Source organism: Strix aluco, chromosome 1, assembly GCF_031877795.1.
Source record: "Strix aluco isolate bStrAlu1 chromosome 1, bStrAlu1.hap1, whole genome shotgun sequence".
Lineage (NCBI taxonomy): Eukaryota > Metazoa > Chordata > Aves > Strigiformes > Strigidae > Strix > Strix aluco.
Genome location: NC_133931.1, coordinates 127,196,123 through 127,222,559, shown reverse-complemented (window position 1 = coordinate 127,222,559; position 26,437 = coordinate 127,196,123). Strand labels below are relative to the sequence as shown.

The following is a 26,437-nucleotide window of genomic DNA, read 5'->3' as shown; positions in this document are numbered from 1 at the left end:
AATAAGAGTACTTTAAAAGAAACACAAATCAATTAACAATCAGATAAAGAAAGCCGAGCTCCATATGGCTGCAAAAATACTCAAATATCAGAGACAAGCTGAAGAGTTCAGCAGAGCAGGAGAAATAAATTCTGCTAGAGAAAAGCATCTTAATACTTTGCAGTAACTTTGATTCTGATGAACACGCTTATTTATCTCAGGCAGCTTTTAGGACTTGCCTAGAGGCAAGAGGGGGTTATCATGAGTAAATTTAACAGCAAAAGGTTTGCACATTAAATTTCTGTTTCAACACACATTCTGCACTAAAAACGCCTTTTTGTATTTAATTTAGTTTACTTCTAAATCAGATTGAAAAATGGCACTTTCAGCAAGAAGAGTGTCCAGATGGGCAGCTATTGCAGAAAAGCCATTACAGAACAGCTATTCTAGACTACTTCCCTGCACAATCAGGTCACTGCACGTACAGCCAGTCTGCCCAGAAAAGAGATGTCCTATTGTCTTCAAAGACACTAACTATTCAATGTGACAGCTTGCTGGATCCAGGCAGCACGAATGGATCTGCTTTTGTAGTCTAGATGCACAATGCCTCTGAATAAGACATTACTTCCATATTTTAAAGCTAGACCTTATTATTTTAAATTAATCTGTAGCGAAATCCAGGGAATCGTACGCCTCTCTGGCTTCCATGTGCGTGACCGTGCATGCTGACAATCCCGCACTGCTCCAGCTCAAGCAAATGGCAAACTTCCTACCGGCCTACGTGAGGCAGGACCGTGCTTCATTCAGGCAGGACTGCCACACCAGGCCATCTGCTCTAGAGACATGCATGTGACTCCTATTAAAGTCAAGAAGAAAGGAGACAAATTCCCCTCTTGTGTGCTGGCTGCAAGAGGAGTTTGCACGCTGGCACCCCAGACAGAACTCGGCTCTCTGGGAGGATGTGTAATACTGCTTACTTCAGGTCTAACTTTCCAAGCTGACCATTTCAGAGCCTCACAGATCATTACTGCTGCAGTGACTTTTGCTGATTTTCATTGTGTATTCTTCCTATTGCTGATCAAAACATTTCTGGTCAGACTGTCAGAGGAGTGTGCTGTAGCCAGCAGCTTCCCCCAAAGGGCAGTCATAAAGTCTAAATATTGCTAGTGTTTAAATATATGGTAGCTATGGTGGTTGCTTTTTTTCCATAGATTACTTTTACATGTGAGCTTTTGGTAGAAAACTCTTCCATTGATCACATACTGTTTGCTTTTTATTTTATTTCTTTTAACTGGCAATAGGATCATTCAATCCCACTCAAGCAGGGAACCAAAATTATGCTATGTACAGCATGAATTATTTCCATCCAATAGGTTTGACAAATAAGAGGATTTAATTAGCCAGAGAGCAAATTAAGCATAATCCCATTATATGAATTTATTTTTACTCACAATATTATCTTCCTTGGACAAAAGAGTTTTGGAAAGTAAAGAAAGATACTTTTAACCATACTACTTAATAGCATAGATGTTTTAAATAAATATTCCTTAATAAGAAGTGCTTTTCTTTTGACACGGATCTCTTCTGTCATGTCTACAATGTCTTGTAAGATTGCCCTGCTTAGGCAGAGATTCAGTTAAATGGAGATACACGTGTCACAAGGAATGAGGCAGGTTGTTATCAGACACAGTGTGGGACAGCAAAGGATATTCAAAACATACTAACAGTATTTCTAGAAGCCATTGATTTAGACACTTCAAATGGCAATGTTATTATGGAGAGTTAGTCAAGGGCAAGTTGTGCAAATAACTTCCTAAAGCATGTTCTGACATACATAAATTGTAACTTTTCATTCTACCAGCTAAAAGCTGCTTATCAGATTTCTTCTTCCAATCAAAAATCACCTCTAACCTGCATCAGCATGGGAAGTTTTACTACAAAAGGATGGGTTTTTTGGATTTACTTTTGTTCATTCTCTAAAAAGCTAAAAGCCACTGAAATTGGAAGCTGAAAAATTCCTTCCTGAATATTGGTAGAGGTTACTCTCCTCCTCCCCCTCCCCCCAGTACACATGGGTTTAAAAATTCATAGTATTTAAGTTAATATTGCAATTTTGTTTTTGGAGTTGCTAGGCAGCATCAAAAAATAAATGTCCCTGCTCTGAGCTCATACCTTTGTTATTCTTCCACTCGTACAGATTTTGTTACACAAGCCTTCCAGGGCTAAATCCTGCTACTGTTCTAGAAGCACCACCATTATGTGGTGTACTGTAAGGGAAACGCTTTTAACATCATACCTTGAAGATTTTTACAAGGAAGTTTAACAGTTCGATTTATTACTAGTGTTTGAGAAGCTCTGTCATTTTTGACACCTCTACTCATTTTTCCCCTTAAATCACCTGTCAAGCGTTTAACAAAAGAACACATCAGTTTTCATTATTTGATAATTTTAATTATGTCTGGGCAGAAGGCAGGGCACATTGACCAGAGAACTGCCGGCATTGCTTTGGTCCCCTCAGCACTTCCTTCCAGAATGCTAGAAGAGACTTATTAAAGAAAATGACTTCCATGCGTAATTACTGGTGAATAATTATTTCAAAAAGGGAAAGCTTAGTTATGCTTGCTGAACCACCATCCCTATTTACTGGTGTACGTGAAAGATAATGTCTTTAATATTCACTTTATCACATTATTAATCACAGTCAGTTATTGACAAAATTATTAGAACAAGTAATAAATAAAACCACAAGGCAATTCAAAACACTGCATGCCTTTTCCTTCATTCAGCCTCACATCATGCTCACGTTCAGTTTCTATTTTTCAAACTGGAAGTGGAAGCAGATACACACTGGCATTTGATCTACCATCCCAAGGCTACAAAGGAAGGTTGTCCCAGGTCCTCCTCAGCCTCTTCCAGCCCCACCCAGACACTTCACACTCCTGCTCTATGCACTCCTGCCTGTATTTCCACCAATCTCCAAATCCTCTCCAACTCAAGCAGCTGCACAAGCACAATAGTCTTTTCTCCACTTCTGAAATTTTGATGTCCACCTCTTCCCACCTTCTACTGCGTACCTTCTGTAGGTGGAGCTACAGGGCCATCTACATGATACAACATATAGTCTGTTATTAAAACCTGTTCCCAGAAGTCAAACCGTTTGTTTCCAGTTTTATTTCCTTGACTACATAATAGTAAATTATTTGCATATATATATCACTACACTTTGGTACCAACCTGATTCCTTCAATGTCCTCTTAAGCTCCACCACCATGCCATACCATGTCTGTTTTGCCACAAATGCAACTCAGATGGAATATGAGGTGGGGAGAGGATCAAACAATCTGTTCACATCACTTTTACATGTGTAAGCACAACATCCATTTTAAAAACAACACATGTATTGATAAACAAGCACAACTGCCTCTTGTGATCCACTACACCTCTCCAGAGGAATCATGATAGTGAGAACATACCTCAGTGAGCTACACTGTGAAGCATTGGAGGAAGAGCTTCTTTTCCTTTCAATGCTGAGGTCTGTCTACTACTCTGCAATTATATCTGCACCTATTATGCAGACATCGTACATGGTAAAAAGCTGGGGTTGGTAGCTGCCATTTCTATGGCAACACAAAATACAAAATTCTTTGAGAGCAGTTCATTAAAAATCTGTATTCCTCAGTGTATTTAGTCTTTAAGAATAATTTAACCTTCACAGCTGAGATAAAAAAGGAAGTAAAAATCAAATTGTCAAGGAACTTGTAAACTACAGAAATAGCGTAACTGAACTTTATGGAGGCTTGGTGTTCTTGCAATCTCTGTATTACCAGTCAATCTGACCTGGAACCAAATGTTGCAGATCTGATTATATAAAAATGAAAGTTTTGGAGACAGACAATGTGTTTTCCTGAACACATCCATTTCTCGTGTGTAGAAAACCCAATAAAACCCATGGAGAAGTACGTGAAGTCCCAGGCCATGTGCACAGTTGCATGTAGTCCAAATGCAGGCCATCTATCCCAGTTCAGAGGCATGTACTCATACCCACCGTCAAATCAAGCAACAGACTGCAAAAGTTTTTATTAAATTACTATTTTCTGTCTGTCATCCAGTGTATGAATGTGGTGGCAATCAGAAGTTAACAAAATTCACAACAAAAATGAATATGTTTAATTTTTAAGCTACGAAAATACAAGTCAATCTTTTCTTTGGGTGGATTATCATTGCTACCACATGGGAAGCCTAAGTCAGAGACTTTTAGAAATAATCTTATTTACAAATAATGTGCGGTGAACTAGACTGGTAGACGTACAGTAACCTGCTTATGTTTTCTTCCTGACAGTAGCTGGCTGTCTCTCCCTATAAACACGATAAACAAAAACCAAGCATCATTCCACCTCCATGAAATACAGCGAAACCATACTGCAGTCAAGTTTAAGCATGTACTGATACTGTTATACATAAGTATATCCTCACGACTACTTTTGAACACAGAAAACATTATCTTGTTTTATCTTTGCTGAGGAAGGAACATCAGGAAATTCTGACTCTACAAAAATCAATGGAAATTTTACCACTGAAGGCAGGACATCACCCAGAAAAATTAAGTACCAGACTTTCAAATATATTTCGAAATCTATTATGGCATTAAATGCAGTCAGAAAGCACTGACCAAGCGCAGCAGAGTATATAAAGTATTGTGCTTTATAAAGCTATAAAAAGAGTTCCCCAAGACACTCTTCTCCATATTCTGCCATCACTTTACATTAATACATGGTTGAGATTTCAGGCACTGGGAAACATCCTCCTCTGCAAAGAAGCTAATAATTCAAAGACAACAAGGTCACGTCAAAGATGTGCACCAAGTGTCCAGGGAGGAGGAAGAACAGAGAAACAGTTCTCTGAACTTCATTTACACGCACTGCACAAGAAATAACACATTTTAAGGAGGAGGAGCAAAAGGGTGGAGGTTTAACCCCTTCAATCCAGTCCTTTGCTACACAAGGTTGAAAACAGCATTGAAAATATTTTCCTGTTATTTGGTGGGATTAATAAACTAGCAGATGCATTGATACTGTCACTGAAGAATAAATCCCACTTCCATCTTATACACTCTGGAATATTTGGTAATATTTTAAAGTCTTTCTTTAAAATGTGGATCTAGAGGTCTAGGTGCAACATGATGCTTCCATACCACATGGGATGAAACTGAGAACTTAAGATGGAGGATGCTGGTCTTACAGTTTTGTTCACTGAATTCAATGAAAAACAGACACCTTAATATAAAGCATAAACCATTTAAACGGGGGCTGAGAATACAGCTGAGCAAGTGCTGTGTTACTCAGTCCAGCTGGTGGGAGCAGGAAATGATACAGAAGGTACAAAGTTTCATTTCTACTGGGATCTGTAGTATTCATATCTGACTGAGGACAACAAGGCTAGAAAGAAGTCTTGGACAGAAATGTGGTGTCCAAGAATAGAGAGATTAATTATCTTGCTGTAAATCCTACTGACATCAAGGCAAATATACAGGGAGGAACTCATGATCCCAACCATCTGTTTACAGATAAAGAAAAAAAAGGTTTTCAGCCCCTTCAGATTTTGAGAAAAACAAGACAGCGCTTGGGAAGGGGAAAAAAGCCAACCCAGAAAACCCCACTGAGCAATCCTGAACATTCTCAAAAATGAGAATCCACATCTCTACCTTCAAACCTTTAAGTGTGTAGTATGAAATAAAACCACTCTCCCACAGTAGTGTGAAACACAAGAGAGAGACATGAGTACATCAACAGCATAGAATGATTAAATTGCTTTTTAGTGTATATGTCTCCATAACATCAATGCATCTGTGCTTATTATTACCAACACTAAGAAATGCTGCAGAGGAAGGTGGTAGAGTGCATCTCCAACACAAGAACAAGGTTGAACTTATTCACTTATCCTAAAACTTCTCCAGGGCATAGATAATTGCTCTTCATTTTATTAATTATTCAAAAAGGTATTACTGCTTTAATTCGCTTGCTGTGCACGCAAGGCAGTAAGTTTGTTTTGTAATGAAAAATCTCATTTGGAACGGTATAAAATAGATGCAGCAGATTGTCTTATTTTGATGTCAGCCTGCTTTTTCTGGCTGTGTGTTTCATCAGTGTCAATGGAACTACCCTCAGCCTTAAGCAGACTATGCTGCTTCTCCCCCTTCTCTCCCCAGTTCTCTCTCAAGGACAGAAACTGTGGTCATGAAAATACAGATTGTTTATGGTAAACATCCTAAAAAGCCATTAATTATTTTTGGCTGCCGTAATATGCAAACATGCCTAATTTCTGTAGAAACTATGAAAATCTCTGCACTTCCAATCAGACACCACTGGGTTTATATTAGTACATCATGAACTCAGCAAAATGTATGAGATCCTAAGGATTAAAACATATTTGTAGTATTTGTCCCTTCTACACTCTGTCCTCTAAAAGTGAAAAGTATTTCTGCTTTTTAGAGCAGAAACTATACTTCATGCAGTAATGATGACAACCACATGGATTCTAAACAAAAACAGTGGCTTGCATGAACAAGCACCCACTGTACTGCTAATAGGCTAGAGAGAAGCGCTGCATTATTGCCTGGTAATACAGTCATAGTTTTCCATCTCTGGCATTTACTCAATTTTCAAGTGTGAAAACTTAAGCCACCAAAAATCTATTAAGAAGAGATTGCAACATAACTAGCACTGAAAAAAGCAGCTCCTGAAATTAAAGACAAAATCAGAATAATGAGGTTAGAGGTCTTATCCTGACAAGGCACAGATCTGGCAGTGCAAATGGGTTACAACAACTTATTTGCCAGTTAAAAGATTTCTCCAGCATGGAGTCATCCCAGTCATCATCTATCCTCCTCCCTTCACAGTCCAAGAACAACAGGGATGGGGAATGACAGGGTACCACCATGTTCACGCTACATATGGCTAGTTTGACAGCCCTTAGGGTGCTAATGTAGCCCGCACAAGATACAGTGGCTGCTCTACTTATTAAATTAGGCTACTCGAATTTAAATTGGTTGGGATGTGGCCAAAGTTCTGCTAGAACTGGCATGCTGCAGTCAGGGCTTAAATGCATCTTTGTTCAACATCTTTGGTTGCACGGAAAGATGCTTACTTCAGCTGAAGTGTGAGCCTGAGCCTAAGCATAACGTCTTCAATACCTTCCTCTCCATGGCTTTGTGAAGCTAAGTGGCCTGACAAAGACACATTTTGTTTAGTGGTCCTCATGCCTTCCACTCCTAATAACACAAGTGCTCCAGCAGTTTATCATGAAGCAAACAAGGCTGGACTTGTCTCAAGATTGGGAGCCTCAAGCCTGCAACACTAATTAACTAACCCGTATCGATCTATACTAATATATACTGCACACAATAGGGTAACTAGCTCTTTATATACAAAAGTAGAAAACATATTCCATACTAAGAGAGAGCTTTTGTGGCTCCACCGCAGGGGCATGGAAATTTGGCCACAAATGAGAAAGCTCCATAATCAAAATCAGAACCATTTTACTAGCAGTGAGTAACTAGCAATGAGGCAGCCTGCAGCTATAACACAGCTGACAGAAAGGATTGGGGATGGACTACTTCTTGTGGAGAAAGTAAATGTGAGTGTCTTTCCCATCTTTTTTTGAACCAGGGAAAACAAAATAGTTTCTAGAATCATAAATCAAAATCAGTTTCAGGAAGAATGTAGTGAAACTTACTGCCAGGCTACCACAAGAAAAGTGCTGTTTCCACAGTTAAGGGAAACCTTGAATCCATTCATGGTGCTCTTTTTCTACTATTCAATTTTATTCTTCATTAAATCCTACTGGTTTACTCGCTAATAAAGCTGACTTCTGACAAAAGAGTCATAGGCATGCTGTTTGAAAATACATCACCTTTCTCAGTAAACAGAGGCAGGAAGGAAGCAAAAACATTATTTCCCCCCCTCACCTCTCTTTCCCCTCCTCCCCTCTCTTCCTCCAACACACTGGTTTCATGCTGGTTGCTCTACTTCTGGATGTGATCATAAACTGGCTCAAAACATTTGCCTTGCAGGGACAAAACCCCAACAATTGTCTACACAGATCTGCATTTCCTTCTCATTTTTCTTCCTCTCTTCCTCACAGAATCTACCTTTCTCACCTTCCATTCTTCTTTTTTCACTTTTTCTTAACAACCACCTGGTACATACTTTAGAAGGCACACTGCAATAACTGAAGGGGAATCACTAGGACAAGACTTATGCATCCCTTAATTCTTTACACTTTGAAGGTGTAAAGAAGGCCAGCATGGTATACCAGCTAACAATGAAAAAACAAACCAAAACAAAAATAGAGAACCTAAAGCACATATTTCTGGAAAAAAATCATGTTCACAATAGCAAACATTATACTGCAATGTAAAAAACTGAGTGCTTTTTACAGCTTATATTGATTAGTCATTCTGTTCTTTCAAAATATTCCATGAGTTTTGCTTGCCTTTTTTTTTTTTTAAATCTTTTACACGTACTTTCCTTCTTGATAGTATTAGTCAATCTCAAAGTGATTTACAAAAGAAGTCAGTATTATGTTTCCTATCTGTCAGGCAGGAAACTGAGCTAGAGACAAGAGACAGACCAAAGGTCAGATAGCTGGCTGCTGACAAAGATAAGGCTAGTTTCCATTTCTCCAGACTTCCAATTCAATGCCATAGTGAATATGTCTCTCTGCTTCTCAGTCTGTGGGTGAAATAAAATTTTCTCAAGGTAGTTTCCACATAAAATATTCAATAATTGTAAATGTACCATTTTGCAAAAAATTTTTCTCTAGAAGTGGCACACAATGATACTCAATTATATTTGCATATGTACTATATATTACTTGAGCAATAAAACTCAGTCTTCTCTCCTTTTAGACAGAAAACAGATTTCTATACACTCCAGTGAAGACCTTAATATACTAATGTAATAAATGCAGCAAGATATTAATCATCTAGGGAATCACAATGAGATGCTACCTACCAAATTTTTGGTCAAACCTCCACGCTGGAACGTGTGCATTGTGCTTCAAGTTGCTATTTGTTGGCAGAGGCACTGTTACATAGATGGGGCCATTCACGGGGATTGGAGTCCCATCACTGTTGAGGAGATGAACGCTGACGGCAGTGACAGGGGTGAGGTCATACCTAGTGCTGTTTCCTAACGAGAGAATGAATTAACATTGTGACTGCAGAATTTTCCAGAATTTAAGATACACCCATGTGGTTCATGACTGCAGTACTGCACCAACATATGTCTCAAGGGATGGTAGTAGTAATCCTCCCTGCCTTACAAAATTCACAACAAGACAGGCATATACGCTCCTGTATTTTTCATTTAATTTTGGAAAATTCTGAAGACAAGAAAACTACAATGCAAAAGTCTCCTGCATATATTTTCTCATCTCAGTTCATCTTAAATAAATATGCATGAGTATCACAGCCATAATCATGGCAAAAAAAAAAATATCTCATAGGCCTTTATTATATACACATACCCATATGATAGCTAACAAACATCCAAACATGCAGTGACACTGCAAGGATGATTGGTCATATGTGTAAGAATGCCAGGATGTATCTCCTTTGGCCTTTCACTGAAATAAGCCAAGCTAAATGGATTATTAGGATATACAGTGTTATCTTCTTACCTATGTAAGATAATAATCATTCTTTATGTTTAAATGGCATGCCAACGGACATTGCTTCATGACAACATGATTTGAAAAAGTGTTATTACCCTTCAACCATTTAACCAAATGAATCAATGACAGGGAAAAATACCACACATATATATATGTATTTAGGGGAAAAAGGCTTGAGGTTTAAAACCAAGGAGATCTGGCAATAGTGGTAGTAGTTTAAACTGGAAGAGATGGAGCTTCCAGTTTTGCAAGGGGCTTGAGCTACCCGGGTTGACACTGCTGCTGGGAGCCGCAGCCCTGTCGCCTGCTTCGTGCTGGCTGTGGGGGTTGTGCAGCCACTCCTCCTGCTGTGGGGCTAATCTGAGAGAAGGAACAGGGGTGCTCGGTGGGCAGAGAGCAGGGTGCTGCCCCTCCTGTCATCCTGCTGCCTTGCATCAGCATAAACAGCCTGTAAAAGCATATGTGCACCCAACAGTGGTATGCCACCTGCAACACTAAGGCACAACAAGGGGTCTTCAGGAATATGCAGTGTCTCAGTGACAGTGTTCATTAGGATGAGTACATTCGAGGGAACGGTGGGAGAACATTAAAACCTTTATGATTTCTCTTAACAGTGAGTAAGTCTCAAGGAATGGCCTTTATTAAATTCGATGTCTCTGAGTAACAGCTCACCAAAGTAAAGACATCACCAGGAAAGTGGGTGGGGTGGGGAAGTGGCAAAGGGAAGGACAAAAAGAGACAAAATTCCACAGAACTAAGTTCTTCAGATTTTGCAAGAGGTGCCAAACTGAAGACATGAAAAATAACCAGAAGTAACTTTGCATGTGGTTTATTTACTCTGATGCACATTTTCCCCAGATTTCAAGGCAAGTGTCACTGTTGCACAGCTGACATGCAAGGAGCATACACGCTGCTTTGATGTACTGTGAATGGAGGGGCAGAAGCATATCTTCCAGAGGGATTAGAGTGCTGAGAAAACAGGCACTCTGAAGATGGCCGTATAAGAAAGCCACAGAGCTAACAGAGAAAAAACAGAAAAATAAGGTTTGAAAATTCAGCTAGGGCACAGGGGAAGGTTGTCAGCCTACCCAAGCATTTGTATATTATAGGCTCCAATGGTGCACAATATCATCCCCTTACAGCCTTAGAATATAAACCAGAGAGATAGAGGAGGGAATTGGCGGGGAAAAAAGTTGTTTCTTTATTCCTGATCATTCAATGCCTCTGCCATGCACCTATAACTTCTGTCAGATTGATGCTTGTCCCCAGGTCACTGGACCTGGGCCACTAAGTTTCTCAGGCTGGTTTCAAAGAAATAAATTCCTCTTGCTAAGTATCATAACCTGACCATGTCCTGGCATATACAAATCCCTGATGAAAAAAGGTATAACTTCAGATTTTAGAAACATTTAGATTAATATCTAAGATTAAATTATGTTTTATATTTTACTTAATTTTAGGTATTTAAGATTTAAAATTTTTCTTTCATTACTGTCTTGATAAAGAATATCTGCCCAATATCTGTAAAAATGAATTTTTGGCCCCAGAAAAAAAAAATGGCAAAACACTGTTTGCAACTATTTTACTTAAGATGCACTGACACTTTGCTCAGTACTGGGCTGAACAAGTTATATTAGAACATGAAGAAATTTCTGAAATCCATTGACCTCTGGCAAGAAGAAATAATCTTTCAGTTTGCCACCTTGCACAGTATGTTCATTAAAAAGATACATTTTTCTTTTCTCTGTGGTGAAGGTAAATTAAAGTCAATGCTTATGAAACTCTCACGTGCTATAAAACTGATAAACACATGCACAGATTAAATGGGAATGGAGGTCAATAAATGTCAGCTTTCATTTATTTCTTGTCATTTTTGACATCTGGTGACCTGTAAAGAGCTCTAAAAATAATCAGAGGAAAATCCACTGTGACATAGACTTGACTGTTTATAAAGAAACAATCAGCCTACAAAACCAGCAGGAGTAATGGTTATTAGCCAGCTTGGTCCATTACTGCAGATGACTGAAAGTTTTGTTTAGGTCGGCTAAAAGGACAAGACTTTATGAAACCATCCTACTGCTTTCCAATTAGTGATTAATACAAACAACAATCTAACACTATACAAGCATGTCACTACTTGCAGCTAAATTCTTTGAAATTTTATGTTTGGAACATGCTGATTCATGCGATGGATTTTCACTGCTCCATATTACTATTTCAACACCCAGCTGGGATTTTGTGAAAACTGTTGAACTCATGGAGAATAGGTTTTAGTTAAACAACTGTAGTCACTCTTGATAAATACTAGCCAGAGAACTGAGTTGATTGAAATAAAAGGGAGGACCTCTCCAAAACTCTACAGACATGTAAATAAACTGTGAAAGAACAGAGAAGTAACTGGGGGGGAGGAGAGGTGGGAGAGAGGGGAGAAGGAGCAGTGTTCAGGAACATTCAAAACTTTCCCATGAAAATTAATGCTAAGTTTTTTTAGGATTCTAAAATTTGTACATATTTTTCTTTTTCTCTTGAGAATGGAAATATTAAAAAATCCCCAGCAGGTGGTGATCTCATTTTTTATTCCTTCTAAAGTTTTTCAGGTGAAATCTTCACCAAGTTGCTTGGAGATGAAGAAAAGGAAGTCAATCCAGGTTTAGGATTTTAAAGTTTCATGTTTCCACAGCAGGAGAAACTTCTACTAAAAACAGAGGACATTTCACCTATACTATAGTGCATATACAAATGTATTGTATTTGTAGTCTGTATTATACCGTACTGAATACTACAGTATTCAGAAAACAAGGCTCTCCTCAGTTTTTTAAACCTAACTTCTTTGCTGGTCATTTTGGTCTTTTGTGACATACTTTTACTTGAAGGCTAATGAAAGTCAAATCCAGGGTCCCCATGCTCAAGTAGAAAAGTTCCTGTCACGCAAGCGTACAGAAGACTAAAAAAGCAAGGGTGCACTCGTCTGTTTTGTAGGAGGTTAGGAGGGTAAAACAGGAGAAAGATGATGTCCTAGTTGTGTAGTTCCCATGAAAGGTCATCATCTGAAATCTTGGCAAGACCTGTTTTCACTAAATAAATGCAAGGGTGGGAAGTTGGGTTGCAGAGTACTAAGGAAAGATTTGGGAGAGAAGAATCCCACACACATTGTCAACAGTTTCTTCAGTGGGTTTAGAGATAAAAAGGAAGGAGACAAGGAAGTAGACAGATGAGTAAGATCAAGTGCATTCCTTCTTTTTAAAAAAGATAAAGAGATATTTGATCATGTCTGAATATGAAGTGCCAGAGAAAACTGCAGGCTGAAGATGAGAATAGGGAAATGACAGAGAGATAGAATGAGACAGCAGGAGATGGAGCAGACAGAACGATTGGGATAAGGCAGCAGATACATTTCTAACTGTAATAGAAAAGGAGGTATTCAGATTTGTACAAAGGGAAGGGGGAAGGGGAAGTTTAGTATGCCTTTTTTTTTTTTTTAAAGGGAAAAGCTATCAAGCTCAGTACACAGTTTACACACATGACCCAGCATTCAAAGTCACCTAGATCAACACATCACAAGCAAATGCATCCTGAGAAACGGGCAGGGAGGGACCTCAAGGGGATATTTAGCTTGCTTCAAAGCAGGCTCAGCTACACCTGTGCCATCCTCACAGGTGATTATCTAACTGTACAACGCCCTCAAGCAATTGATTCTAGGCTTAAACTATCCTCACTATCCTAATCACTAGTCTGAATCTCTCTTGCTGCACTGCAAGTCCACTGCTTGCTTTCTAACCCAATACAGACACAGAGGAAACATTATTCTCCTTTTCACACCAGCATTTTAAGAATTTGAAGGTTTCTCTGTCCAACTCTATCTTCCTCTAGCCTACACAACACCAATTATTTCAACCAAGACTAAATGAGAAGTGGAAGAAGATTAACAGGCAGTTGCAATCATAAAAATGTATTACAGCTTTGAATTTAACAGTGGTTGAGTTTCTACTATGAATTGTTATTGTTTTCCCGTTGGTGCTAGATGAATTTGCACATCTTTGGCTACAGCTAGATTCAAAAGTATTAACAAAGCCATTGAAACAGCTCTTGGTTGAAATAACAGAGTATTAGATCCTTGATAAATAGTTTAGAAAAAAATGGACAAGAATTCTACGGCATCCTCAAGTTAAATTCTCTTCTGTCCCTTCATGTTAACCTCTATTCTTATACATGCACGTGCAACACATTTAGCTCTAAACTACAAGTGTAACAAACTTTTCTGATCTCTCAAGGCCTAGGAATCTTCATCTTTGCTATTCAGTGGTCCCATTTAAAGCATAGCAGACCTTGCTCTCTTGCTTATTGGAACAGCATTTTGATAGGGCAGTTGAACCTACCACATCACCCAAATTTTAAAGACTGTTTGCTGGAATGGGGAATGGAAAAAATTACATGTCAAAAATTGATCACTGGACTAATATGAAATCAGAGTAAAACTAAAGTAGTGGGTTACCTGTTCCATTTCCATCTAATCCCTGCAAATAAGGAAAGCTGTCCACTTCCCAGGGTGAACTGGCTGCAGTCAGATATGCTGTCAAATCACTGTAGCTAGTGTTCTCTGGTAATTTCACAGATCTTCTCTGAAAGTGAACTTGTGGCTGAGTCCGTGCACCTAAAAAAATTAAAAGTGACTTTATATCCAAGGCAAACAGAATATTTAGGTGTTCATATTTATGGAAGCACATTTACAGTTTTTTTTCATTATAAATTGCAATAGCTTGAGAGACATCAGAAGACTATCATAAAAGAGGCAAAACCCCAGTATTTTTACATTTATTTTGCAGTTGCCATTATTCTTATGCAAGTATTACAGAGCAAAACTGTGAAGGCACCTAATATCAGAAGCTTTTTTGACTATGTTATTTCCCCAGATCACCTCCAATTGCATTACACGCTTTTTTAATGAATATAATTTAAACTAAAACTGAGTCAAGAGGTAGGGCATGTAAAAGTTTAGAAAAGCATTCAGTTCCCCATATTTGTTTAAATTTTGTTTCTCTTGAAATAGCCAGATAAATGTAGTTTATACTCTTTAAGGTGATTTTCTAAGAGACAATTCTACCCGTAGTCCCAATTAACTTGTGCAATTTCTGTATTAAATTTTTACAAAGCTTTGGCCATGTTAACTATTTCTAGTACTGAGATAATAGTTACTTTTTATTTAAATCACTGGATAAAAAGATTCACTTGACAAAGCTTGGGTGAAGAGTTTCCATATTCTCCCATGCAAAAACCACATCTAAACAGAACCAGATTACTTGGCATGTAAGATTTCTCTCTTTTCCTCTGTCTTGTACAGTTTTAGTGTTTTTTTCAAGATCACTAGGTGTTAATTGAAGGGTCTTTGCTGCAACATGATTTAAGACTGTTTCATATACTACAGCATTTCATGTCTCATTTAAATCCCAGTTTATAAAGTCAATAGTCTTTTTCAATGGGTGCTCACCATTAATACTGTTTAGCAACACACAGCAAGACTCCATCTGCAAGTTTGTGTGTGCAACATGCAAATTAATTTTTAAATCAAAAGCTATTGTATTCTCCAGAGCTCATTTTGCATACCCACAGAACACTCCCCACACAGCACAAAATCAAGAGGCAAGCAGTTTTTTTCTTAATTCACATTTGACTACATGGTTCAAAGATGTCAACTCAAAACAATTTTGCTTCTTTTCCCCTATTAGTCTCTGGCAGACCTTTTAGGCTACATGTAACTTCACTTTGAGAAAGATTAAAGAGCTTTACTCAAAACTCTTAAGCTTTGTTAACTGCCAGTGTCATTAACCAGAAGACTGGAATCTTTTCTTGCCCTATTTTCTAGCAGGAGCTGTACTTACGAGAAAACATAAAATTCTACAGAACAAATTTTGTATCGGCCAACAAAAATTGCTATGTAGGCGGGCAACTGTCTCCAGAGCTGATCATTGTTTAGCTGTCATTTCTCTGGTAATTCTGCAAGAAAAAGCTATAAAACCATTTTTCTAATTTCTGAAACATGTAAGTATTTACCGCTCTCAAGACTGGCAATTTCCTTACATGTTTAAGATAGTCATTAAACAACACCCGTGTGAAATGGAAAGAAATCTCCCTTACCCAATTTCTAGGCTTAAATGGAAAACAACATAAAAGACTAAATAAATTGACTGCAATGAACTCGGGGAGGACTTATCTCCTGAGTGATCTGCAATATTGTAGTAGTTTGCTGTACCTCTGGGACAGATCTACTCAAGCCCTTGGGAACCTCTGACTGCACTGCTGAGCAGGCTCCTATGGCCCCTAGGGATAAGCATCCACAGTAACAAAACCAAAAAAAACCCCACCACAACAAAGAAACCACTATTAGGATTATCACTAAGAGTTCAATGTAACATTGTAGGATTTTCTGCTGTCTAAATCTCTGGTTAAGATTAATTATTCAAGTTGCCAAGAACCAATATTATATTTCCCAGGAGACAAACTAATTAAGCATTAAAAACAAAGTAACTGTTGCTGAGTCTGTAACACAGTAGTTCAGGCTCTGGGGTTTTCTAGAAAAAAACTGGTTACTTCGTAGCACTAGGAGAGCCAGGAGCTGCCAAATTTTAACTAGAGGGAGAGGACTCAGAAAGCCAACCTCAGTTTCTTGAATCTGACAGGCAACATAAAGCGTTCCTATGGCTGAGCCCCAAATCTGGCAGGAACCTGTGCAGCAATCACCTCAGATGAAAGTTTGAAGGTGGAAGAAACAGCTTCCTCTGTAGATAGTGCATATGCATACAATAAATCAGTGCAGTGTAGTTAATTCACACCCTAGATTAACAAACTCCTTGATGCTGACTATCCACCCAAAACTTGCCACTCACCCTGACTCTACCCTTGGCTCCTCAGTTGGGTCTTCCCAAACCCAGCAAGAGACTTCAAAGGGGCAGATGACCAGGAGCGACCAGTGAAAGGCTTGTGAGGAAAGCAGCTACCAAGGCTTTTGCCTTCTCTCACCACCTTGCTAGAAGATAATCCAATGTACTCCTTTAGCAGAGGTCATGGAGGATTTTAGGGTATATGTTTGGGAATAGACTTACTGAGGGAATTGGAAGAGGTAAAATGGAGAGAAAGACTTGTGTTGACCAGACTCTTGAGTATTTTTTAACAAGTCAACACTTATCACTGAGAGTGTATTATTATTATTGCTTCTATTACTGAAGATGTCTAGATTTGACTTAGAAAACCCAAACAAAACCCAAACACATTCAAGTATAAAATTGAATGTGAGCTCTCTCCACTTAGTGAGTGCCATGAGGTAAAGGACTGCTGAGCACTGATCTTATCTTCTTTAAACATCCTCTTGTCAACACACTGGCCATGACTCAAATGCTGTCAGCTCCAGTTCGCCAGTGCACACCTGAAGATGTAACCATCTCAAGGAGTCCCTGTAAGGCAGCTCTTGTCACACTGGATGTGTGACATGTGGCCCCACACCAGCATTTGAGCTGCAATCCATGTGAAGTAACATTTAAAGTATCATTAATTCGTGCTCTGATTGCTCATACATCAGAGGCAGACAGAGGGTACCCATACAGCTCCCATTCACTGAATGCTGAAGTTCAGCTTGTCACTGTGCCGGTATTAAATAACTTAAATGACCCAGTGGCTGGGAAGCTCCAACCCTTGCAATTACTGACAGAGCACAGCAGTGGATTATAATGCCATCATGAAAATGAAGCTGGCTACGTCAACTCAGACAAACTTCTCAATTGCGTAAGTTGCTTGCTTGATTAATTATTCAAAACCAACTGGTAACTTATTGTATCAGACAGGCTTTTCTTTCCTGGTCTTCAAACACCAGTGTTCTCAGTCTGTTCCTAGTATAGTGAGTTCTGTTTTGTTCTCATTTTTGCACTAAGGTAACACCTGATCAGTTCTTTTGAAGTAGTGCAAGATTACTGGGAAATCAACTGGAAAAGTAAACAAGAAAAACTAGGTCACAAGGATTTTGGATCAAGACTAGAAAGGCTCCATTCAAATGCTGGTACCATGTCTAGGCTGTCTTTCATCTAGGTTTCATCGCAAGAGAATTCCCGAGAAAAGGGGTGTGGGCTGGTCCCATAAAATAGTTTTTATTGGGCAAGACTCAGAGTTCAAATCCCAACCCTTAGAATATTCTGGGTAGCACTTTCTTCCTTTCTCTTCTTTTTCTGCTATACCAGCAGAACCAGTTATATTATTCTAATTTAAATATATTGTGAACAGCCTGGATCAATTCACTGAAGGGAGCAAGGTTATGTGGAAAATATTTGAGTGTCACTTGGCTGTTAAATGTCCCTCTAACATCCCCATTTTTTTGAAGAAAGGAAGCTGTAAATGTGAAAAGATTGGTTTTTTAAGTCAACTGTATAATATTAATGCATGTGCATAAGAGTATTTAATACCCCATGCTAGTAGAATACTGTTGGTAAACGTTTCATGTTTTGTCTAATGGAATCCCTTGTGGTTTGACACAGTTCACCGTCCATCTAATTTACCCCATTAGATAATGTCAGCTCTCAAATTGCAGAATATATGTACAGCAGCTGTGTTGTTCTCCAGCTCCTTCTGAGTGTTCCATCAGCTACCTAATTTGTTTAGTGCTTCTTCAGCTCCAGTTGTATCTAGCGCTATCATTAATGAAAAGCCTATTGTGTCTGGATGGTTTCTAACTGTAAAAAAGGATGTCAGGAAGGCATAATTGTATTATATTCCCTCAGATAAAACAAGGTTATCTTGGAATATTATTGAAGATAGTACTCCCTGGTTTATTAACTATCTGGTAGAGTTTAAAATGATGGTAATCATAATACACATGAATAAGATACATTTAATGAGTAATAAGAGTGCTCGAAGGAAGGATATCCCCTTGTTTTGGCTCACCAAGGTATCTTTAAAAACTTCTGTTCTTTTGTTAACAGACTCACCTCAGCTATCACATCAATTGGGCTAAGCTAGGTCAGATCCCTAGGTCTGATGACCATTTTATTCTTTACAGTGCAATTCAGAAAACACAGTGTTCATCTGACTGATACTACAGTTGCTTTAACTTCTGTGTTTGGCCTTATGAAAAGGTGATTCGAACTTTATTCTTCTAATACAGTGGGTTTCATCTTATAGCATGTGCGTTTGCAGGCAGTCTGATAAGGGTTCCACAGGAAGTACTTAAGAAAAGCAAGTTTATATGAGAAATTTTCAATTTTTCTATGCCCTAAATTTCTAAGGCATCCGCAGTAGGAAGCAAGAAACAAAATAAAACCAGAGAAAATTCTTAAACAATAAGAACATCAGAAAATGTTTACTGCAAGGATGGTTAAACGAGGCTAGATTAAAAAACATCCAACAGATAATGAAAGAAATTTAATCTCTAGCTCTCTCAAATGGCACACTAAAGTCCAAACTTGTTTATTACCAAGTTACTCAAATTCCCTAGTCACAGCAGTTAGGGATGACTTTAGCTATTAATCAATTTGGTAAAACTATCCCACAGAGGAGCATTCCTCAGGGAACTCAGAAGCTAACTCCCCATGAAATACCAGTCTCACCCACTGGATAGAGTTCAGAAAGTATTGGGCTGTCAGGCTTTTTGTTTAGTGTCACTCAGATTTCAAATCTGACTCCCAAAAATCAGCATACCTTGAAATCCTGAGACTATCTGGACTACATCATCATAGACCATTAGAGTAGCTGAGCGTTCAGGAAGAAGGCCGAGACTCAGTGAAGAGAACACTGTGGGAGAGAAGTGGTTTAAGTGGGATATATTTGAATTCTTATAAACATAACCCAACAACAACAGCACTTACTTTCTTCTACATTTTTGCAAAAGCAGGCCACCCAAAAAATGAAAACCGCATTGTATATGTGACAGAAACCACATGCATTTTCTAAACCAAATAATTAAATTTCCAGGGTAATTATTATTGAACTAAACAACACGTTCTATGCTTTGACTCCTAAAATTCATGCATGGTAGCTCAAAGTACGTAAGAGTGCAGTGTAAAGCAGGGTTTTGGGTTACAGCTCCACAGAAAGACTTGTCATTACATAAAGAGGAGGAGTGAAACACTAACTCAGTCTGACTAAATTATTTTTCTATGAAATAGCTATACTTTTTAGGAAGATTTTAATGAAACTTAACTTTTAAATACTTTGAGATACTTACACAAATAGTCATACAGAGAGGCAAAGTATGATGAATAAGTCTGAATAATTTGCTTTAAAATACAGCATGTCCTTACTAAGTCACCACCTACACTACAGAAGTGCTATATATATAGCAGAACTGTCATTCTACCAGTGGTGTGAAAGGGGACAGATAAATGGTATCTGCTGCAAGAAAGGTACCTGCAAGGACCTCCTTTGCCACTGGGTACTGACATTCCTTGCAGGGGGCTGTGTTTGCATGCACACACATCTTTGGAGAGTGAAGAACATGATATAATTTCATGCCAAATTCTTCAGACTCAGAAGACCAGAAATATGTATGGAATTAGCCACCAAGCACACCTGACTCCCACACCCATGAAAACAGTAAGAAGTAGACCTGCCTGCAGTCCATGCATGGCTTTCAAAGATAGAAGGAGAGAAGGAGATTAATGAAGACTAGTAATTTTCGGTAACTGAGCACCATCCCACATTTGCACCAAGAAAGTACTCATCCCATTCTGAAGTGATCACAAGCTGAGGAAGACATTTCCAGAACCAAGTAATAATAGAACAGCACAAGCTCTTCTGATTTTCTGGAGCTTCATAAATTTCCTCTGAATTAATATGTATTACTTAATTCAAGAGACCATACAGATGTTAGCTACAGAGAGACTACACTATTTCTGTTTTAAGAAATATATTATCTTTTTAAAGACCAGAAATTTTAGTGTTTGGGAGAAATACTGGAGAAAGGAAAAGAAACTAGGAGAAACACACTGCTAAGAGCCACCATCTAAGAGATTGTCTTAGCAACATATATGAACATTAGAAAAAAAAAATGTTATTACAAGTACAGCTGAGAATTTTCTTTTCGATGCTCTACATGTGAAACAGATCTACACATCAAACAACATAAGTACGAAAGCCTATTGCAAGTAGCACTAAGGCCACACAATTACAAAATTTGTTTGTCTTTACTCCAATAACTTAATTTGTATGAAGAAAGCTAATATCATTTAGACACCCTGGGGAGCTCAACACAATAAAACACACCAACATCTTCTTCCATATATGCCAGACTATAACGCATATATAACCTCTAAACTTCCCTTGGGCTTTTCTGCACAATCTTTTCTCAGCATGACAAAGGCAGAAAGTCATAGTTTTTAAGGCCAGAAGGATGACTGTGATGATCCAATCCTACTCCTGTATAACTACAGCCTTCCCCGAATTAACTACTGCTTCAGTTCCAATAGCTGTGCTTAAACTAGAAAACATGTTGCAGAAAAACTATCCAATTTTCTTTTAAAGGTGCCCAGTGGTGAAGAACACACTGCAATGTCAATGTTCTAGTAAATAATTATGAGGGCAGTTAAACTATGTGTCTTTTTACCCATCAAAATTTATTGAGGTTAGACTTCCAGCCATTTGATCTTTTTATACAAGCCCGCTAGACAGAAGAATTCTCTTACCTGTTTCCTGTTCTCTATGCAGGTACTGATGGACTAAGATCAAATTACCCCATGAACTTTCTCTCTGGTGACGAAAATAAATTAAGCACTTCCAAGCCTTTCCCTGTAAGCCGTTTCTCCAATCTTTTAAGCACTCCTGATATATCCCTGCAGTTTTAAACATTTTACTTGAAGCGCGGATCCAGAACTGGACACACATTTCCCTGAGTGGCCACACCAAGGACAAGTTCTGAAATACTATATATCATCTTCTCAGTCTTTACTGTATTTCACAGCAAAGGATCAGATTATTCTGCATTTTTGCATTGCTGCATTGGGAGGTTATTTTTAATCATTTATCTACCATGACTCACATGTCTTCTGCAGAGTCACTGCTTTTGAGATGAGCTCTCCTCTCCCAGAAACACCACGAGCATCCTCTGCTCCTAAAACTACATTTTACCACAGTGAATACCATGGTTTGCTTTGACTGACCCTACCAACTAGTCTGAACTGTGCTGCCTCAGCAACTTCCCTCTCTCTGTTGCACACATTGCTCCCAAATTGTCCTCTTAAATATGGACTACCAGTCACAATTTTTTTTCTTCCAAATTATTTACAAAGAAAAATCTACACAGAGCTAAGAGCAGATAGATGAGCACATCTTCCATCATGAACACTTCAACAACTCAAGTGATGTTAAATTAATGAACTGTTAATAAGTGGAGTCATGGCTCTGCTGATAAATAGTTTAATGGAAAAAGAGATCTTAATCTTTTCCTCCTACCATTTATCACTATGTAAATAAATAATCCTCCTGCTTAAGTGGTAAAGAGCTAGTAATTATTTTGGTCAATATAAGAAAAGTTCATTTCTGCTGAATTATGAAAACAGAAAACCCTTGATGCTTACTTCTTAAAGCTATTACAATAATGTCATGAGTTCAGTGGCTGCACAGCTTTTCAGTGTAAGATTATAACTAATGTATATAGACCGTGATGGAAGAATCCTGATCCTTCAGCAAAGTGCTGTTACAGTACTTCAAACATTATCACCCTATAGCTCTCAAACCTACTCCCTGCTCATGGTTATCATTTCCGCATTTGAAGTAAACATGTCCATAGTTCATTTACCACAGCACACAGGACAGCATATCAGTTTAAACCACTGCTGTGGGTGGAATGCTACTCAGAATGGTGTATCTGCTCTGTGGGGTGACAACTGCTAGCACTGTTAAAAGGCATTTTCGGGAAATAAGGATCCTGCTGTACATGTGTGCCCAGACTGCACACTGTAGAATCAAGATTTAAATATGATGCCTGTTCCCCATCATTCAACCCAGATTAAAAACAACAACAAAACTTCCACGGTTTTCAAAACTTCTATATTGTGCTGGCTACAAGCATGACAGGCATTTAAACAAAGCATATTTAAATACAAACAGTTCTTGGATTTTTTTTTAAATACTATAGGCATCTTAGTCAATACAGAAAATAACAGTCTAAGTATCTTGGGCCTGAACTTTTATGTCGTGTCCCTTTCAAGGAGTAATTCAAAGAACAACCCTATTAAATCTACATGGGGTGTATCAAGTTGTAACTTGTTTCTTTAATCAAGGAAAGGATTAAGTTCAAGGTACAAAAAGGAGAAGTATTCTACTCCCAATTAAATCAATGGCAAACTATCTACCAGTTTCAATGTGGGAAGATCAGAGGTGAAAGGAATCTATATTCTGAGTTAAGCTCACATTTCAGCTGTGGAAAGAAAGATTTTGAGGAAACTGTATACGATTACTGCTCTTTAAACTTCAATGACTTACCAAAACAATAATGCCATGTTTGATTCCCTTCCCTCAAAATCAGTATTTAAGAAAAAGCAACAAGCAAAAAACCTAACCAAACAAACTCCAGGCCATGGAAGAGTAGCCACATTCAAAAGATCCAAGGTATGAGTCAGAAAGATATGAGACACAAGGTGAGAAAAGGTTCAGGCAAGAAAAGGTTATTGCATGCTTTAATCATATATGATTGTGTCTTAAGGTAGTACATGAAATATGCTGAGGAAGCTGCAATTCATCTTATTTAAACAGAAGAAAACATCAAGGAAATTTCTAAACAGAGTCACAAAACAATTATGGTTCGAAGGGACCTCTGGAGGTCACCTGCTTCAACCAAGCAGGGGAGTGTCCAGTTGAATTTTTGAGTATGTTTAAAGATGGAGATTTCGCAACCTTTCTGGAAAACCTGTTCCAATCTTTGACTACTGGTACTGTAAAGAATTGTTCCCTTTTATTAATTTGAAATTGTCCTTGCTGCAACTCATTTCAGTTGCTTCTTATTTGTTCACCATGCACCTAAGAGCCTGGCTTAGTCTTCACTATAGCTCCATTAAGTAGCTGGAAAATGTGGAAGAATACAGTAGAGGAAACGTAAAAGGAGTCAGTCTATCTTATCTGAAGCAAGCGAATTCAGATAAGTAAACAGCATGTTGAAATGCCTAAAGCATAATTCTGAAGAGATTCAAGTTCCTTTTCCCATCTGAAAATATATTTGCTGCTTGACCTTGTGGCAAGTCACACAGTCCTTCCGGCTATGTTGATATTAATAAATAAAATAGAGCCAAGGCATGGGATTGAACACCGCCCTGTGATCATTTGTACTATTTAACAATTAGTGCACTTAAAATGTGGCATGGCTTTGGCCTCAGCTAATTAACAAATCTGAGGTGATATTTAGGTGTGATTTGGGTATAATACAAGCCTGGGACCACTCCCAAACTACTTTCACCCTAATTGTGGCTGGGGATTAGAGGAAAGACAGATAAAAACTGGGGATGTGACCTTCATCTAGATGTTACATCTCATGGTCTGAAAGTCACTCTCGATCTGTTTTATTTAGCAGTACAGAAATGGTTTTCACGACTCAGTTTCCCCTCCTGTACAACTAATGTAAAGTCTCCCACTTCCCATAAAATTTTGAGGCATTCTGATAAAAACTAACATGCAAGTATTATTGTTATATTTGTCTGCCTGGGGAAGAAACAAACCATGCTAATTAAGTTAGAAAAAATCCTTACATCTGGATAATATAACTGCAGATTAAAACTGTCCTATGGACATGGCCAAGAACTGAAAGGCCAGGACTTCTTTTGTACACTACAGCCTACAATGCAACAGTTGTTGCTACACCTTGGGGGAGAAATGAATGAGTATATTATAGCTGCCGAAACAAAGCACTTGGAAACAGAGTTCCCATAAAGAAAAAGATCTGGAATAGATTTGTATTTTCTGTGGAGCTGTAAGAGCACCAACAGTTGTTTGAAAACTGACGTAGCACTGTATCAAGGACAGCCAGGAGGACAGCACATCTCCGCATAGCCCTGATGCCACAGTTTAACTGAGGAAGAAACCTTGCTTTTTTTGAAACACACAGATGTTCTTCCTCCCACCCAGGATAGCAAGCAATAAAACACATCATACAAAACTGTGTAACTTCCTTTAGATGCAAAATCTTACCTCAGAACAAAAATAAAGATCTCTTACCAGGCAATCTTACAGGTTTCCATGGTGCAGAATTTGGCACATATGCATGTTTACTAGCAGTCACTATCAGCTGATTGCCCAACTTATACTGAAACTTGAGGAAGGCAGTGCCATCTGCTCCTGAGGTTCCAGATGCAATGGAGATCTGGTTGGTAAAAATCTCAATGAAGGCTTCAGTTACTGGCTGATGTGTGCTGGCATCGCTTACATGGACCTTCAGCGTTACTTCTGTAATGACAAACAACCACAGCAATTATCGTCCAAAAAGCTTCTGCAGGAGGCAGCAGTTAGAACATGCTAGCTCACCAATGATCAAAAAGACATCGGGCTCAGTGCTAACCTCTGACACTTTGGTGCCAAGTACGACCTCTTGTCCTGGCCTGCAGTTCTCCATTTCGGGCAGTCACTCTTTAGAGACACTGCAGATTCTGCCACAAGCCAGACCAGGTCCTGAATTATCGCCTTACTGCTAACTCCAGCTGTGGAGGCATCTATATTCCACCTATGACTCACATACAGCTGGGCAGCACATCACCAGGGGCAGGCAATATTCCCTTTGATGGGCAACATGTCAATCTCACAGTAGCATCATAATTCTAAATATGTGTGCTATCAACCATCATGTATTAGTCATGGACAGCACAGCATCGTAACTCTCTGTAAGGTCGCTGCCTCTCTGTGCCTCTGCTCCAGACAGCCTTCTCCACCAGCAGCAGGGAGAGGGAAAGGCTGGAAGTGGGCTGCGCTCCTTTACCCATTCCCCAAAACATTTCTCTCTTTGTGTAGCACAGGAACGGAGGAAATCTGCTGTGATGGAAGCCCAGGAAGAAAGTGGGCAACGGAGTGGGCTGTGTTACAGTCAGAGATTTTGAACCCCAGTCGGAGAGATTTCCCCAGCTGGCATAGGACTTCCCTGGTGAGGTCTAACCAAGGTGGTGAAATCCCACAGGATCAGGTCCTTGTCCTCAAAGCACAGGATGACCAGGTGGGATGCAGAATGCTAGCAGTGAGGAAGAGAGGAACAATTCCCGCCCCCCGCTCCCTGTCCACTGTCCCTTTTTCCAAAGGGGCAAAAATGTCACAGCCCCTAGTGGTATCTGCTTGTCAGCCCTGACACTACCATACTGGTCCCCACATACAACTGGTGGGTATGAGAAGCAAAGAAGTGATGGTTAAGGCAGTCAGGAAAATCATATATCTTGTAGACATGCAGTCAGAAGCTAACACAATGGACTACATTTTCCTTGAGTAATTTGCCATTTTTCCAGAAACTAATTACTTGTTTAAATGTTTCCAGATGTACAATATTTGTCCACTCCAGGGCACTCCTATGACTAAACCATGCATTGTGTCACCAGGCTTTTGTTACATAAAGTGCAGTGGCTTGTGCAAGACAGTCCCTCTGGAAGGCATTCCTCTATATCTACGATTATTTTTTTGCCCCTCCACTAGTTCCTCTGCCTCATGCTCTAAAGTAGCAGCTGTTGTCTTTCTTCAGTAACTATGACTATGCATTTAGCAATGCTGTGTTGAAAAGACCCAGCAATGGTCCAATGCCTCCACCAAGCCACCCCTTGGATTTTTTCATTTACAGTCATCTTGTTCTCCT

The 26,437-nt window shown here is 38.9% G+C and overlaps 1 protein-coding gene across 1 annotated transcript in view; it reads right to left on the bottom strand.

Moving 5' to 3' along the window:
• FAM171A1 (family with sequence similarity 171 member A1) overlaps nt 1-26,437 on the bottom strand; it is a 95,995-nt gene that overhangs the window by 12,071 nt on the left and 57,487 nt on the right. Inside the window, exons 2-5 of the mRNA XM_074834923.1 lie at nt 24,829-25,056; nt 19,327-19,419; nt 14,144-14,302; nt 8,991-9,167 (exon numbers count right to left, since the gene is read on the bottom strand). Coding sequence (XP_074691024.1) covers nt 8,991-9,167; nt 14,144-14,302; nt 19,327-19,419; nt 24,829-25,056 — 657 coding nt within the window. The remainder of the gene's footprint in view (nt 1-8,990; nt 9,168-14,143; nt 14,303-19,326; nt 19,420-24,828; nt 25,057-26,437) is intronic.